This window comes from Uncinocarpus reesii, genomic scaffold (assembly GCF_000003515.1).
Source record: "Uncinocarpus reesii 1704 scaffold_1 genomic scaffold, whole genome shotgun sequence".
NCBI classification, from domain to species: Eukaryota; Fungi; Ascomycota; class Eurotiomycetes; order Onygenales; family Onygenaceae; genus Uncinocarpus; species Uncinocarpus reesii.
This window is the reverse complement of record NW_003052500.1, coordinates 1450581-1467085: the sequence shown is the minus strand read 5'-3', so window position 1 is coordinate 1467085 and position 16505 is coordinate 1450581. Positions and strand designations below refer to the sequence as shown.

The window sequence follows — 16505 nt, the reverse complement described above, 5'->3', positions numbered from 1 at the left end:
CATTGGGAGCAGATAGATGCCATCTATAGGATAGAGTTGTACTGGACATACCTGTTCGAAATACATAAAGCAATCATTGGTCTATTCTGTGATACATAAATCGAAAAGCTTCAAAAGGCCTTCATGTAGGCTATAGCCGCCCATCATCTCTCTCACCCAATTCTACAAATCCATCAAACCCATCACTCTCCTCTGTCCCGTCGATGATATCAAATGAACCGTCTCTCGTCCGCGAATTCCCGCTCTCAAATCCCTCACCCAACCTAGCATGTCCCTTTTTCCAAAAGGAGACCTTTCCAACAACCCACTGAATGATCTCCCACGCCTTCTGCTCCACCAGCCCTTCTGCCATATTGCCATGTGCAGGGGGCCTATCACCACTCGCCGCATTCGCATCTGCAAGCTCCTGATGTTCGACTTTGAACTGATACTTTAAACAGTCCTTGACGGTTACCAGCCCCGACAACCGACCACGGTGTTCAACTAGGATCACGCGGGGTCCCATCTTTTTAAATATTTCCATGACTGTTTCGAGTGCGAGGCGTGGATGCACGGTTATCGGCGCAAGGTCAACGTATGGACTGAAATCAATGGCGCGGATTCCAGACGATGAGGCGATGTCTTCGAATGTCTGGGGCGGTGGTAGGTGTGTTTCAGCGGCTTCAGACGAGGAGGACGCAACTGTTGGAGGGTCGAAATATAGAGATGAAGTCGGCGATGGATTGGATCTTGTTCTGGGATAACTGCTGGGGTCATATGTGTTGGGCTGAGAAATGAATCGACACTTCGCGTTTGGCGAAAAGAGGCCTTCTTTCTTAGCTCGATTGATCGCGTACTGGAACTCGGTGCGTCCGATGAATCCGATCAATGTTCGCGAAGTGAGGTCTTCGACAATCGGGAAGCCTTGAAACATGTTGTTTTCAAGCAGTCGCTCAGCTTGACGGACAGGAAAATCCATTGCGGGAAGAACAACGGGTTTATTCGTCATTGCATGGGAGACTGGGACGTTGAAGATGTGCTCTTCTTTGCTGTCAAGGTAGGGAAATCCGTTGAACCAGATCATGCGATCTGCGATGCCTCCTCTTCCGAAACGGTCACTGACGGCTTTTGTCACGCCAACGACAATCTAGCATCAGGGAATTAGTGGATGTAGCACATCAGATTGTTTTTGCCTATAGGCTTACCATAGTAGGTAGAATGTAAGTCAATGCTCCTGTCAGCTCGAACATAATGACTGTTACGGAAATCGTCAAATGCATGATCCCGCTCAGTGCGGCGCCCGCGCCCAGGAAAGCATATGTACCCGGTGTTATACAAGGGACGTCAGGCTCGCAGGAGGCGAAAAAGCTCGAGTTCGGGAATGATTCCTGAAGTGCTTGAACAAGGATTCCAACCATTCGTCCGAAAGATGCCCCGATTGCCATGGATGGGACGAATATACCTGCTGGCACCTTACAGCCATAGGATATAATCACAAAAAGGACTCGCAATATCGTGGCCATGAAAAGAGAAAATACCATCGACCACCGGCGAGCAGCCCTAGGCATGTCAGTTTCACCTATCAAGAGGAAGTCCCAAGCAACAGAGTATCTCTTACTGGCAAATACCGTTATAGTCGTGCTCTCTTTCGCATTCACGGAATAATATTTCCATCATTTCAGTCATTGTAATCCTCATGAACATATTCGGGTAACAAACAAGCGCCGTTAGACCGGCTAGGACGGTTGCCTCTAATATAGGATGGCGCGAGAGGTACTTCTTCCGGAACGCCTGAGCTCGTAGATTCCACTTCATGACAAATGCTCCGTATAATCCTCCAAAAACGCCGAGAATCACAAAGAAAATAAGCTCAAAGAAATGCCATGTCCTATCATATTTGACTTGGAACATGACCAATTGACCCGTTCTAAAGGGGTTCATAGCCTAGAGATAGTTAGCACCAGAGTCGCCGTACTAGATATCGCCAACGGGTATAGAATACATACCGCAAGAACCCCGGTCGCTACCAAGGCGCAAAAGTAACTTCTCCATAATGTCTTGAGGGGGAAATGAGATGCCATTTCCTACGCACATCAGCGTCAGCTCTCTCACACATAAATCGGGCGCCAACCCATACCTCCAAGGAAAACAAAACTCCGCCTATCGGGCTACCAAAAGCAACTGCTACGCCTGCAGCAGACGTGGCCGTCAGGATCTCTCGCGTTTTGGCCGCATGCCTCTTATATTTGCTAAACCACCTAGATATCACATTTCCGGTGCAGACGGCAATATGAACACTTGGGCCTTCTTTTCCGACTGAGAGCCCAGCGGCGATAGCTAAAGGTAGGCCGATTGATTTGATCAACAAGGTCCTCGCAGAAAGGAATCCTTTCATAATAAAACCCGCAATGATGACTTTGATTTCTGATATGCCTGATCCGGCGGCGTAAGGGGCAATCGCATCAATCAACACGGCGCCTGAAAACGCGAATAGGATCTGAAAGCGTAAGATGGCGTCAACGCAAAAAAGGGACGGGGGCCCGCTTACAGCAAAGATAAAGTAAACAATGTAGTTTACTGGCGGCAAGCTGCTCCATCTTCTCCATTCCGGGCACTCTGCGAATAATTCCGTCAGCCATAGTTCGTTGAAACTAGGGTCGGCATCACATACGCCCATTCACCGCTTCCCAACAGCAAAACGCTTCATTCAAGTAGAATGCGGTCGTGCAGTATCCCAGTTTGACATCCGCCAGCCACTCCGTGACGATACTCAAAAATGCGGCATTCAGCCCAATGGCCGCTCCAACAATTGTGACAACCAGCCATGCCTGGCCTGCATCGTAAGCCTCGCTGACTTTCCGCCTCCATCCAAACGCTCCCTCCTTATCCCAAAACCTAGCTCCTTGTTTCCTCCGCGCCCGGCGTCGAGCTTGTTCGTGAACCGCATCCTGCACCCAATCGATTGTCGTAAAGTCCTCGTATCTCTTGATCTCATTGATTTCCTCTGTTATCGTCGGGCTGGCCCCGTGGAGCTCGCCCGCCGTAGGAATGATCGGGGTAACAGGCGCATGATCGCTTGCTGAGTAGATGGAGAGGCCTGAATGGCGCCTGATATCTCGCGCCGGGGCTGCGTGGGCGGAGGGGCGGCGGCGTTGAGCGGAGCTGGAGGAAATGTTGGGGTTCATCACACCGACACGAAATGTGCATCTACTTTACCATCCTGGAACAGTAGCTTGCACCGTGTAGTTAAAGCCTGGGGACTCTGCACATGGACTCAATGGTGGTTGGTACGAGACAAGCGGCCTCTCGCTTCCGTGGCCGGTTGCGTGCAGGACGTCGCGGGCAAGCCCTCTGGATTGACAACCGTAGCAGTGCAGTGTCACAGCTCCAGTCGAAAGTGCCGGTGCAATGGGAATGCTGTCCAGAGTTGGCATTTGAATCGGTGCCCGTGGAGGGACGGCGTTGGGTTTGACCATCCCAAGATCCCCAAACTTTAGCCTGCTCGATTCGCCAGTCCACGCCCACAAACCGACGTCTTGTCTTCTGGCTTGAAAGCTGCTAGTTATCCCACTGACAAGATCGAGCTTGCTTCTCAGCTGCTTCCGACGAACCACGCGTGAAATGCCTTACAACACCGCCGCAATCCCTCCGCCGGAGGAAGCAAGTGGCCAGACTGCTTTGCCATGTATGTTCTGTTGAAGCTCTGCCACTGCTTCATTTTGCTCGAATCTACAGGGCTAATGACATGGGAGAGCAAAACAGTAACCAGGGTCAAGAAGATTATCCATCTTGATGAAGATATTGCGCAGTGCTCCAACAACGCAGCCTTCGTGATCGCAGTCGCCACGGTAGGACCGAAATCCGTTTGGCCATTCCACGATTGCGCATTTCCTTTGGTTGCTAACTAGGCTACGATCCCCAATAACAGGAGATGTTCATACGGTACCTGACAGAGCAAGGACATAACGTTGTCAAATCCGAAAAGAAGCCAAGGCGGAATATACAGTATCGAGACCTAGGTGTGTCTGGACCATCGCACGGCGCCAACCGTCCCCAGAGCTCTTTATGCTGATCTCTAGAATTGCCTGGAAGCAACCGCCGTGTCTCGCATTGATAACCTCGAGTTCCTCTCAGACGTCATCCCGAAAACTACGACGTACAAACAATTCAAAGAAAAGCGAGCGCGCGAAGCCGCCAAAGAGGCCGGACGACCAAAGGGCCAGCGTACACTAGGCAGAAAGGGGATGCAGGCGAACGGCGAGTCGGTGACCTCGCGCGAGGAATCGATGGTGAATTTGGACGCGAACGGAGCGCAGTCTTCTCCCCGGCTGCCCATGGTCATCCATTCCTCACGGACACAGAGCGCGCTTTTGCACGAGGAACCGGCGAACGGGGACTCTGGCGATAAAGATGTCGAGATGAGCGACTAGAGCAGGGCCATGTATGTAGCGAAACCTGGAGCCGAGGGCCTCCGTGCAGCGATGGATTTTGCTTTCAAGGTAGCATTCTGACGAGCGACGATGGGCTTCACGGCTATAGAAGGGCAGCTGTTTGGCAGCGCGGCGTTGGGCGCATGCTTTTTGGATGATTCACAAGTAGCACATTTATTCAGAATATGATAGCATCTGTAGACCAGTCACTATGAGATACCAATGACTTCGTTCACCTCGCCGTCGCTGGTTTTTCGGTGGAGGCCCCGGCCAGCCAATCAGACGGGCCGCGATTCCGACCGAATTCGCAACTCTTCAACTTCAACTTCACGGCCAAAAAGACGCTCGCTTGCTCTCGATTGCCATCGTCCATCCCGTCATTGTTGGGTTTCTGCTCAGCTGCGTCCCTTCGTCTTGTCCCCGCCATGCCTCCTCTCACTGCTTCCTCTGCCTCGTCGCTCGCCCGGGCCTGCACCCGCCAGACCCTGGCCCTCCCTCGCACTCTCGCCGTGACAACCTCCGCCCAGCAGCTCCGAGCAAAGTCTTCATCGGAAACGGCGCAGACCTCCTCGTTCGATAGCCCCTTTGGTCGCAGCAAGGAAAGCCCTTCGACATTGAAGATCCCCAACTTTGGAAAATACGCCAGTCCTCGCAATGCCACGTCGAACAAGGTCTTTTCCTACTTCGTGGCGGGAAGTATGGGTTTGATCACTGCTGTTGGAGCAAAGGCTACTGTGCAGGGTATGTTTTTGCGCGAATTGCACTCTTGTCAATGGCGTCTTTCCTCTAGAGTTCCTTCAGAGCCAGTGGCAGAAGAAACACGACCTCCATGGTCAATCCGTTTACGGCTATACTGACCCAATTGGATACATTTCAGATTTTCTCGTCAACATGTCTGCCTCAGCCGATGTCCTTGCCCAAGCCAAGGTTGAAATCGGTCTCAATTCCATCCCCGAAGGCAAGAACGTACGTTTTTCTCCCGCCCGCTTGGCAAGCGCCTATTTTCCAATTTTACAGACTGCAAATTCTGACCGTGTCCTGCTTTTGCTCGTTTAAATAGGTGATCATCAAATGGCGAGGCAAGCCCGTTTTCATCCGTCACCGTACCGCTAGCGAAATCGCGGAGGCCGAGAACACAAACTGGGAAGGGCTCCGGGATCCTCAGCCAGATTCTGACCGTGTGAAGAAACCCGAATGGCTTGTTATGCTGGGTACGTGACATCTCCCACCCGCCAATCTGCATTCTCACGGGATTTTCCTTTGAATTTATGCTCACTTTTCTATTGTGTAGGTGTCTGCACCCATCTTGGCTGTGTCCCAATTGGTGAATCCGGAGACTTTGGCGGTTGGTTCTGCCCCTGCCACGGTTCCCACTACGACATCTCTGGCAGAATCAGGAAAGGCCCTGCTCCCCTTAACCTCGAGGTTCCTCAGTACGATTTCCCTACGGAAGATACCCTTGTCATCGGTTAAGGCTCTTGTACACTACGTGAGATGTTATGGATGGGGAGCGGAGTGTGCGGGGAGGGTTAATTAGCATGAAGAGGAAAAAGATCATATATCTGTAGAGGGAACGAAGGATCGTTTATCTTGGATTTTCATATAGAGGAAAAAAAAAAAGAAGAGGGAGAACTGACCTCGCCCCCCATAAGCATATGTGGGTTTCTCTTCAACTTGACTCTGTTTATATTATGTACTTTTTTGTCCCCTTTACCGGTTTGTCGATCTCGAAATTGTTCTCCTTTGTACCACCAGAATATACACAGCTCCGCCTATACGTGATTCTGGAGAATGCGATAGACTGAAAAGACTGAAGACGAAAATCGTGCTTCCGCATTTCAATCTTGCGACTAAGGGCGCTATACGCAGTAAATAGAGCAGTCCTCAAGAATGCCCTCATCCTTCTATCTAGAATACAACTGGAAGAGCAAAAAAAACCGCTCAAGACTGGACCATAACACATACATTCGGGGAGGGCGCGAACCAAGGAAATTTTATATATGTACAGTACATATCCAAAATAAATGCCATCTCTTTTCTTTATTCCAAAACTGATAGACTCAACGGTGTTTATCCTTCCCTAGCCAATCAGGAGAAAATCTTTTCAACTGGATAGAATCAAGTCTGTCTACCGCGGCCTGAAGATGGCGATCAATACGCCCATGACCGCTGCGCCGGCAGCTGCACTTTCCAATGCAACGGTTGTCAAGTCTCGTTGCGAGAGTGTCACGCGCCGATCGCTAAATAGGTCTCGGCAGGTTTGTTGCCACGAATCAGGGGAAAGAGAAGCTTCGGGTGGGAGGATTGTGGTGAGTGGAGGTTCGGTAATGGGTTCGGGTTCGGGCTCGAGCTCGAGCTCAGACTGCGGTTGTTCTTGTTGTTGTTGCTGTTGTGGTCCGGAGTGTGTTACGAGTGTAGACAATTCGGGCTGTGCTTGTTCAGCGGAAATATCAGACTCAGCTGGAGGCATAACCGTTGATGAGACGCTCTTTTCACCGTGCCCGTCTACCTCCAGATCTTCCTGGTGTCGATGGGCTTGGGTAATAGGAGACACGGCAACAACAGCTGGCTTTTGATCCAACGGTGCCGGGACATGGTCCACCCCGTTCTCTTTCTCCAAAGCCTCCATCACTTTCTCCTCGAATCCTTTGACCAGCCTCTTCCTCCTCCACGGCTCAACTGCCACTTGGAAGATCAAAAACAACAGCACGTTGACGCCCATCAGTCCCCATGTTCCCCATGTACTCATCCGTCGAATCTTATCCGACCAGATCTGCTCCTCGTGGTAGCGCGACAAGATGCTCTTGCTTAGCAGCGCCGCTGCTTCCTCTGCCTCCCGCTCAGCGGCCACTAGAGCCTCCTGGGCTTCCGTTTCGGCTCTCTCGTTCGCATGATCGGAGCGATATAGCGATGTAAAACGTTCAAGGTCTGTTGGCGTCCAGGCGTGCTTTCGTTGTAGAAGCTCGTTAACCTCGCGCTGAGAGGCGGAACGGCGGTTTATTGCGGCCGAATAGGCATCTTTGGATTCGCGGACACGGGCGTGCACTTGTCGAACATGATCCTCTGTTGCAAGATGAAAAGTACAGAGTTAGTTTTGTCTTCTCCTTTGCCTGGCTTTAACAATTGTAGCCCAAAAAGAGGAAAGATTCAAAACCTTAGGTTGGACGAGACATACCCTGAGCGAGAATATCTTGTTTCAACTTCTCAATTGCAGAGTATCCCGTCAAGTCGTTTATATGTCTATTCGCAATGAAGATGTTGGACTGTAAATTATCCATCAATTGGGAGAACTGTTTCGAAAGCTGCGACCGGCGGTTTTCCCAATGCGAGGGGAGACTGCTCTCGCTCCCTTTTATGTCACTTTCTCCTCCTGGCCGCGAGGCGCCCTTAGATTCTTCTTCCGGACCTTTATTTGGCAATTGCGAGGTGGTGCTGGCTCCGGAGGCGCCGGGCTCCTCCACCTTTGCATTATCGTTGTCTAAACTCCCATCTCGTATATTCTCCCTTCGCGACTCATTCTTATCTCCTGGGACAGAGTAATATCTCGCTTGTGCACGGAATTGACATCGTAGGCATATCGAAGGCCCGACGTTGCGCAATGCAGACTTTTGCCGAGCAAACTGTGACGAAAACGACGCGGTCGGAATGTGATTATATACTGTAGTTTTGGCGAAGCCGACTCCCGATCGTAGAGATTGTCTGAATAGGAGCGGAAGAGGATGCATAACTAGGATTGAACAGAGGTCGCTGTCATGAAGACAGCTTCATGTGGCAGTTGTTGTGTGGTTGAAGTGCTTGGTCTTTGTGTTGAACTTTTTGGGAGCCCTTTCGTTGCTCTGCACCGCATGCAGTCAATCTGCAGTGCGACGAAATTCCGCCCATTGGGGTTGATTGAAATTAAAACTGTCTTTGGAAACAGTTGGCCTCTATTTCTACACTTACTGTCGCATGTCACATTGTTGTGCCTAGCCGCCGCAAAGTAATTCTGATTGCCCTGAAACTAGCAGAACAAAGTTCACTCCTCGCAAGGGCCCAATGTAGATAGAAATTCAACTGTTGAATTGCAAGTAGGTATACATACACAAGTTCATTATCATTGCGAAAGTCCAGGACAATCAAGCAAGAAATCATCTTAAAACGCCCGGAACGTATCCTCATCCCAACGAGTATACAGGGGATGTGGAAGCCTGTGGAATACAGGAGCAGATTAAATTAAAGAATGCGCCACACAAGCGCCATAGTAAAATCGCTATAAAGCCACTTATAGAAGAATAGATTCCGGAGAGCTAAGAAGCTATGGCAGCACGGTCACGGCTTTCGACGCGTCAAACCGCCTATGGCGATTGTCATAATGTTCACTTCAATCCCATTATTTCGGTTTCGAGTAGGACCATTGCCAAATCCTTAGGTTTGAACCTTATGATCGCCCTTCACTGCTTCAGCGTAGGTTGGGGGAGCCCTTGTTTCGTCATGTGGTCTAGAGCTGCTACCTTGTTCAGCGCCCTCTCTCGCGCCGGAATCATTATGTTGGGAAGGATGGCGTGGCGGTACTGCTGGCGCTGGCTTTGTGGATGAATTGGGCACTTCAGGCGGCTGTTGTTGAGTGGCTCCGTAAGATCGTTGAGGAGAGCGGTTGTTTTGAGGAGCTTGGTGGTGAGCGACATAGTAGTAGGTCACCCTCCCGTTTTCAGGGTCGTGATGGGTGCCCGATCCAACAATGGGCTGGTAGCCGTCTGGATACTCGTCATCGGGCTCTGGGTATTTCAGAATAATATACCACGCGTGCAGGAGGCCGGGCACATAGCCCAGGCAGCATAAAGCGATATTGATGATTGAATCTGCGGAGCATATTCCAACCTTTATCCACACTGCTTATGCGTTAGCGGCGAGATGAATTCGCAGAGCAAACGGGGTCAAGATGCTGGATGTTGCCTCACCTGCAACTGGGGGAAACAGGACGGCCAGCAGCCCTAGAAAGAGGTCAGGCGAGCACATGGTGGTACTGGCAGAATCTTCAGTCAAATATTCAGTCAAGTCTTCAGCCTGGAAAGCTTTAATGAACGTGTCATCTAGTTCAACTGTTCAAGTGGTGTGGTGAGTGTTTATCAGCTCTCTTGGATTCATGGAAGCCTGACGGCTGGGCGATGCGGAGTGACGTTGATTTGGTGTGACGACGTTGGCGGGGAGTGGCTTTGTCAGCATCATGTGGAAGTGATAACGATGCCACTCACCGCGTTATCCAGAGCGCCGTCGAGGCGGACAATGGCGCATGGAGTTCCGGATGCTAGGATATTGCTGTTAAGATTGAAGCAAAACAACCGATGTCGAGCTTTTGGACATGGAAGCATTTAGTTATCTGGTCTGTCCGTCGAAGACGACCTCGAAGGACCGTACTTCTCCTACGAAATGCTCTGTATTGAAACAAACGCCACCTCGCTGCAACCGGATACTTCAAAGCCCTTTATGCACACCGAGATCCTAATCCATATACTCAATATCTCGTAGAATAATAAGGATTTGAAAGAACAACGAAAGAGCTTTAGCATAGCTAGATGTTTGCACTGTTTGCATAAGCATCGATGATGACCGCTAGTAACATTCGTACCTCGGCGATCCAACGCGCAGTCTGTGGTTCAAGTCCGGGGAACTCCATCAGTTCCAGGGAATCCAGATGAAACGCCACGGCCCATCTGCAGCATGTCTGGCGTGCCCAGGAAGCAAGAGAGCAAGACCACCAGGACATAGGGCCGAAATAGGGCCCAAGCAGGGCGACCACGATATCGAATCGCAAGCGTTACCACAGCAATACCGCCGTCGGTTCCTAGGGTAATCTATTTTGATTAGCAAAGCACCTCCCCCGTTCGACTTTGCTCTTTTCGACTTTTGCGGTTTTCTTTCTCTTCTTTCGCTCGACAACCTCCCTGTCGCCCTTGTCCAGCCTGTTCTCGTCAGGCATCCATTCGTTGGGGTTGACTCCTAATAATTCCCTTCTTAATACCGGGCGCTTCGCCTGCTTTTCCTGTGTGAGCGTTCCGCCGCTCGTTTTGACCTGAGTTGGTTTCGCGATCTGTCAGGGGCACGAACTCAACTGTCGGAACCCTCGACCATTGCCGCATAATACTACTATTAATTCGACAAGACCGCCGCAAAATCCCAATCCCTGATGAAGAGCTTCGCTCAACTCAGCTCGGCTTCTCAGTCAACACAATAAATCCGTTAATACTAGTTTCTTTCCCGTTGGTCTGCGTGCGACTCGAGTGTGATACATCCCACCGCCGCCCTGCCCATCATCGACGATGGCAGAGACCTGCATTCCTCTAAAAGACTCAACGACATGTCCTGCATTCTCCAAGGCGTCCTTTTCCACCAAGAAAGAAATTGTGGACCTCTAGTACGGCCAGCACTCGTTCCTCCCAGGCGACGCTAAATGTAACTGACATGCTCGCCTTTCCGCAGCCCCTTCCTTGCATTCGTCTCCAACGTCGAAGACTTCGATAAGGAACTTGAATCATACGTCCATCGCGATTATGTCAAACTCAAGTATGTCGCTAAAATGGAAACCAGTCAGCTTCACAACACTGACCCTTGCGCACAGATATCAAACGCTCATCGGCTGTTCCAATGTCAATCTCCGAAACACGTCGTCTCTCTACGCTAGATATACAACCAGTGTCCTTTGTAATGGCATAATTCAAAACTCTAAAGATATCTGCAACCTTTCTCCGGAGAATTCGCGACCACTCTGTGCTGACACATGCGTCTGTGCTCCATTCACTCCTCACGAGTAACCTTCGACTGACTTTAGACAGGCCTTGGCAGCTACGAGCGAGGAAATGATCGCGGTAAATCCTGACCTATGTGGCACTCCAAAGAACAACTTTATGGACCAAATACGCTCTGACTTCACCGTGTGCGCAATCCCTGCCGATTCATTGACCGGAAAATGCATATCAGGAAGCGATAATGAACAGAAAGAATGTGGCTATGGACCCAATTTGCTTGGACTTTGCGGATTTTGCGCCGAAAGCTCGCCGAATGCGACTGATTCATGCTGCGTCGCAGCAGATGCGCCAAACCGATGTCGCGGACTAGAACTGCCCACCTTATCGCCCTTACCTCCTCTCTTCCCCACGTCGACTTCTAGTTCTACTCCATCAGCTAGTACGGGTGCCAGCCCCGGTGGTCTTTCTGGTGGAGCCATTGCGGGAATTGTGGTTGGATCTGTGGCCGGCGTCGCTTTGTTAGCGGCACTAGGAGTATTTCTATTCATCTTTCTCCGTCGAAGGCGCGAGCGGGAAGGCAGTATATTCAATCAACCGACACCTCCACGGAAAGGAACAAATTCGATGCAGTACGCGCCCGGAAGCAGGGGAGACGGAACCGGGTATGAGGTTCTTCCCGGAGGACGTGTTGCCCGCATGTCTGCTTTACAAAGTAACGAGGGTTCCCCACCACGTGGTGCTGCGGGCGGTAGATACGATTCATCGGATACCGAAACTTTTGCTAGCCCTGGGAGTCGTACCAAAGGGCGACTTCCTGTGACTGGTAGAAGGAACGGTTCACTATCTAGTACTTCAGTTCTTGATACATCACCAAAATCAGGAGATGGCGCACAGTTTTCTTCGCCAGAAGGCGTCGCTAGTGGCCAATCGGAACAGCTCCCTTACTTCAGAGACTATTATTCACAGGATGATATTCATCCCAATGATAAAGTATCCGTGTTGTGGGCGTATCAACCTCGCGCGGCGGATGAGTTTGAATTGGAACGGGGCGATATGCTCAAAATAGTCGGTATTTGGGATGATGGATGGGCAACCGGAGTGCGGATTTCTGAACGGGCCGAAGATTACGATGGAAAACACAAGCCTCAACGTGATAGCGGTGTCTCCAACGGTCCTGAGCGACGAGGGTCATCGCCGGTTCCTATGGGCGACATCAAAGCGTTTCCGGTAAGCTCCCTCCGCAATCCAGATTAAATTCTCATTTACTGATGAACTCTAGCTTGTTTGTGTCTGCCTGCCGGAACACTGGAAAAAGACCATCGAAGGAGACCCTCAGAGAATGAGCATGGACACTCAGTGATCTGTTGTCATAAATCTCCTCCTTCAATGTCTTGATGTCTTCACGATTGTGTGGGTTTCTGTGGTTTATTCGGCGTTTTCGCGGAAGTGGTCCAATTTGAGCGTCTTTAGGACAACTGCTCAAAATCTTTATTCCCCCCCCTTTTTCCTCGGCATTTATTTCCCTATTCACAGTGAGATTATTGCACAGTCAACTCCAAATCCGCACCTCTTAGCCTCCTATTTCTCTATGCATTATCTTCAAGATTTCCCTTTCCTTTCTTCCTGTCTGTTGGCAATTTGGGCACCCCATAGACGTGCCTTTCCGAAATGCGAGGCCCCTGAGCCTTGTACGTGAACCGAGTTCCCCTTTCTCTTCGTTACCGGGCCGCTCGCTCTAGCAGCTGTGGCGGTGGTTTCATTTGCGAACATATTTGAACCCCTTTCCCAACATTTGGTTGGTCGAGTCCTGTAATTTTATCCCAGATATGTACCTAGTTATACCCCAATATCGATCTGTGGAATACATGAATATATTCTCATTGCACCAAAGATGTGGCCGAGAATCGCAACCAGAACCGAATCCGTTGCTCCTACTCCGTAGAAAGGCCAAGGGTTCAAACCTGTATAAGACCAGGTGCTTCTTTTTAAAAATTAGTTTCTGATGTGAAAGATACGGTCCCTGACGAAATTGATAACAATGCTTGATTGGGCCTATGGTGCGATTTGATATGAAGACTGTCTGCCACAATAGCAGGATTTTTTTACCTATCTACCATGATGAGTAGATACTTTGAGGTCCAAAACTTGCTGCACTGGCTGGTGAGAAATCATTTGATCTTAGACTTCATTGGAGTCTTCTCTAGATAAAAGCTCCGTAGTTGATATCGTAGCCTATAACCAGAGAAACAAAAGCATGACATAAGGCGAAGCCCTACCTATCAAGAGAAACATTGAAGTTTTTGATAACAAGGTATCCATAGCCTTTTGTCATCAAAAGTTCTTTCTGGCCCACGACACGACTGTTCTAGAAACCGGTGCCAACAAAGCCACCGGCTAGGTGGAGCCGTTGGGCCGATGGGAAGAAAACCGTTTTGCGAGGAAAGTAGTTAGGCTGGAACAATCAAACAAGACCGCAGAGGATAAGTTGATGTTGAGAGCACAATTTTTCTGATGAACTCAAGGTGGAGGGCAACTGTTTATGAATAGAAGCCATCAAAGGGTTTCTTGAATAATAGTCTGCGGTTGCCCATTGATCTCAAATTCCAATCGCACGAAGAGATCATCATTGGAAAACGGGCTGCGATGCATCTGGAAACTGTCCTGCATGAGTGCGATGTGACGGCATCGCACAGTTTTGTTCTTGTCCACCAGCGAGACGGGATGGAATGCCGAGTTGGGCCCGGAAACGACTCTGATTCACGCGTTCCGTTGCCGACAGAAAAGCAAAGCCCGCCGGTCGCTTTAGTTTGCGTGACAAGCCGGACAAAGAGACATGCGGGCACAGAGTGATCTGACCAACAGCGGCCCGAGACATCGCGCATCTCGTTGGCCCTGGCCAGGTCAAGAGGAAAGACCGGAGACTCCAAAACCTCGCCAGATCCAATCAGTCAACCCATCGCCGGCCCTTCAATGCCTTGATCCGGACACCGGTGCACCGTCGCAGGGATCCGATCGCATTTCGTGTTTCTTGCAGGATTGATGCTGTAACCGCTCCTGGTCAACAGCGGTGCCTGTCTTGAGTTTATACGCTTGCCCATCCTCGGGCAATGCACCGCAGAATCCAGAAACCCTGATGGGACGCCCGAGCCTCGCCAAGAGACCGTGCAGCTGCATGTTCGCATGGGAATCCTCCGACTTTCTTTGAAGCGGATGAACGACGGTAGGTCTCGTCCCGATGTCCTCGATGGTTGGAATCCCTCTTTTGCGGGATATGTCTTGCGTCCTCCCCGGTGCCACTGCGTTTGGTGTTCTCCCCGTTATTTATGATCGTTTTTCGTTGCTAGAGATTGGTGCGCAGCGAACATCAAGATGAATCATCCAGGCTGAAATTCGTCGTGTAGCACGGGTCTAATCGTCTAAGCCGCTCCTTTGCACACCTGTTCGATTGAGCGATCGTTGTCTCCGCGTCTTGCCAGTTCTGCTGGTCAGATAACTATGTCAGGTACGGTCATTGCATTCAAAACGAGCGCTCCTTTCCAGTCAAGCTAACAACACGCTCGCAGGAAAAAAAGGCGAAAACGTCTCACAGACGAGGCGGCGGATAGTCCCTGCGCAGCCTGTGCCAGACACGGGACCCCGCCATGCTCCTGTCGCTTCACCGGCCTCTCAGCGCACGTTCTTCTTTGTTGACGACAAGTCTTCCAGCAAGGGGAAACGTGCACATGTCATGAAGCACCATATCCAAGAGAAGAAAAAGGAGCAGAGAAGATTGCTCTCGCAGGTGGTGGTTGCGCAGGGAGCACGCGGGGCCCGGGCGTTGCCATGGACGAGAAAGCCAGACGAGCCATCGCAGCCTGCAGCAGACACGAACAAGACGCACACCTTTGCGCTACGTACAATGACTCCTGTTGTGGTAGGTCCTCTTGGATGCTCTTCGGTTGCTGGTGCCAGCCGCTAAAGCCAATGCAGTGGACTGAAGACACGGATAAGAAGAACGATGCGCCCCTTCCCGTCAAGGCACCACCGGCTCCGACTCACAGTGGGTGCCTTCTTTGCCACCAATTCACAATAAGCGCATCGAGGACAGATCCCTTCTGCACCTTGCCGATGGATATCACGGATGAATCGCAGCAGCTTGTGGACTGTTGGACGAAGAAGCTGGCGTACTGGTCGGGCCAAAATACGCACATGAAAATTGCTGGTTTCAAGCAAGCAATCCTCAATCCAATGACCTTCCATGTCGCGATTCTTACTTACTGTGCCCGGTATAAAGCTCACGTTTTCGGCGCAGAGCAGACCCCGCAGTCTATTCAGTACCTCTCGACGGCGGAGCGCTCGCTTGCGCGATATATTGCAAACGCAAGCGACCCTTACGATCAAAACATCATCATGGCGTTTGCAGCTCTGTCGCTTCAAGAGGAAAGATATGGGTGTAAGGAGAAAGCGATGAAACTCGTCAATCAAGCGATGGTCCGGCTGAGACCTCGTGCGGGACAATATCATTTTCAGGATGTTTACGTGCACTACGTTCGCTATACCATGTCTCCGCGGGGCACCGTACGCAATCCGGCAGATGCACATCTGCTATTATCTTTTCTTCGTAGCGCTGAATCTGCGGCACAGGACCATCAATTTATCTCCCAGATTCCTATCAGGGAAGAGATTTTTCAATTCTCGACGCCTCTCCACCTTCTTCTCTCCTCCGGGCCACAACCCAGCCATGTCCCGAACGAAGAACGAAAATGGGTCGTCAAATACGGTTCACTACATGACTTTTGTCGCATCGCATCGTTGATCTACATCACCGCCGCTTTACTGGACTACCGCGGCTCAGCCGACAGGACAGCCCGATTCCTGGAACAGCTACTTGAGAGAGTCGACCAGCATCGCCTCAACCGCTGGCCATCGACAGAAACGCTGGTATGGATGCTCCTTGAAGAGCCTGCCAGCCCTGATTTGAAAAATCCGCAGCGTGCCTGGCTTGTAGGCGACATGTTGGAGGTTGTTCGAAAGTTACCGTGGCAACTGAACTACCAGTTTAGCGAACTGTTACTCAGGTATCTGATGCTGAGGCCGCCAGACCTTGAAATATCATTGAGTCGATTCGAGCGAGATCTATGGGCGCACCTCAGCCCACAGGAAGCAGTTCCTACAATTTTTGGCTGAAGCCTGCATGTTATCTGGTTCTGATATCAATGTGTCTGATAATCCTTTCCGGGATGTATTGCTCCCCTCTCGCTCTCTTCCCGTACCACGCACAACATTCACAAATAAAAATATCTATTTTTTTTATTCGAGATTTAGTTTTAATCGTCAATTTGGTATCAGCAAATACTGCACCAGCGCTCTATTATCCTCCCGTTCTCTGACATCT

The 16505-nt window shown here is 50.5% G+C and overlaps 6 protein-coding genes across 6 annotated transcripts; 3 read left to right on the top strand and 3 right to left on the bottom strand.

Annotated features, from left to right (window-relative positions):
- Nucleotides 1–130: 130 nt before the first annotated feature.
- Nucleotides 131–3164, bottom strand: UREG_00691 (uncharacterized protein; the record flags this gene model as incomplete). The annotated part of the gene is made up of 6 exons (XM_002541131.1): nt 131–1126; nt 1185–1539; nt 1598–1923; nt 1986–2063; nt 2117–2595; nt 2651–3164. The coding sequence occupies 6 exons, from the start codon at nt 3162–3164 to the stop codon at nt 131–133; spliced, it is 2748 nt and encodes a 915-aa protein (XP_002541177.1).
- A 1670-nt stretch (nt 3165–4834) lies between these two features.
- Nucleotides 4835–5882, top strand: UREG_00690 (ubiquinol-cytochrome c reductase iron-sulfur subunit; the record flags this gene model as incomplete). Its single annotated transcript, XM_002541130.1, has 4 exons — nt 4835–5150; nt 5287–5375; nt 5470–5620; nt 5701–5882. The coding sequence occupies 4 exons, from the start codon at nt 4835–4837 to the stop codon at nt 5880–5882; spliced, it is 738 nt and encodes a 245-aa protein (XP_002541176.1).
- A 655-nt stretch (nt 5883–6537) lies between these two features.
- Nucleotides 6538–8134, bottom strand: UREG_00689 (uncharacterized protein; the record flags this gene model as incomplete). Its single annotated transcript, XM_002541129.1, has 2 exons — nt 6538–7472; nt 7585–8134. The coding sequence occupies 2 exons, from the start codon at nt 8132–8134 to the stop codon at nt 6538–6540; spliced, it is 1485 nt and encodes a 494-aa protein (XP_002541175.1).
- A 679-nt stretch (nt 8135–8813) lies between these two features.
- UREG_00688 (uncharacterized protein) lies at nt 8814–9404 on the bottom strand (the record flags this gene model as incomplete). The annotated part of the gene is made up of 2 exons (XM_002541128.1): nt 8814–9277; nt 9347–9404. The coding sequence occupies 2 exons, from the start codon at nt 9402–9404 to the stop codon at nt 8814–8816; spliced, it is 522 nt and encodes a 173-aa protein (XP_002541174.1).
- A 1301-nt stretch (nt 9405–10705) lies between these two features.
- UREG_00687 (uncharacterized protein) lies at nt 10706–12491 on the top strand (the record flags this gene model as incomplete). Its single annotated transcript, XM_002541127.1, has 5 exons — nt 10706–10800; nt 10866–10949; nt 11005–11167; nt 11219–12358; nt 12411–12491. 5 exons carry the CDS (start codon nt 10706–10708, stop codon nt 12489–12491), a joined length of 1563 nt encoding a protein of 520 aa, XP_002541173.1.
- Nucleotides 12492–14626: 2135 nt separating this feature from the next.
- On the top strand, nt 14627–16297 carry UREG_00686 (uncharacterized protein; the record flags this gene model as incomplete). Its single annotated transcript, XM_002541126.1, has 3 exons — nt 14627–14633; nt 14695–15044; nt 15101–16297. The coding sequence occupies 3 exons, from the start codon at nt 14627–14629 to the stop codon at nt 16295–16297; spliced, it is 1554 nt and encodes a 517-aa protein (XP_002541172.1).
- Nucleotides 16298–16505: the final 208 nt, after the last annotated feature.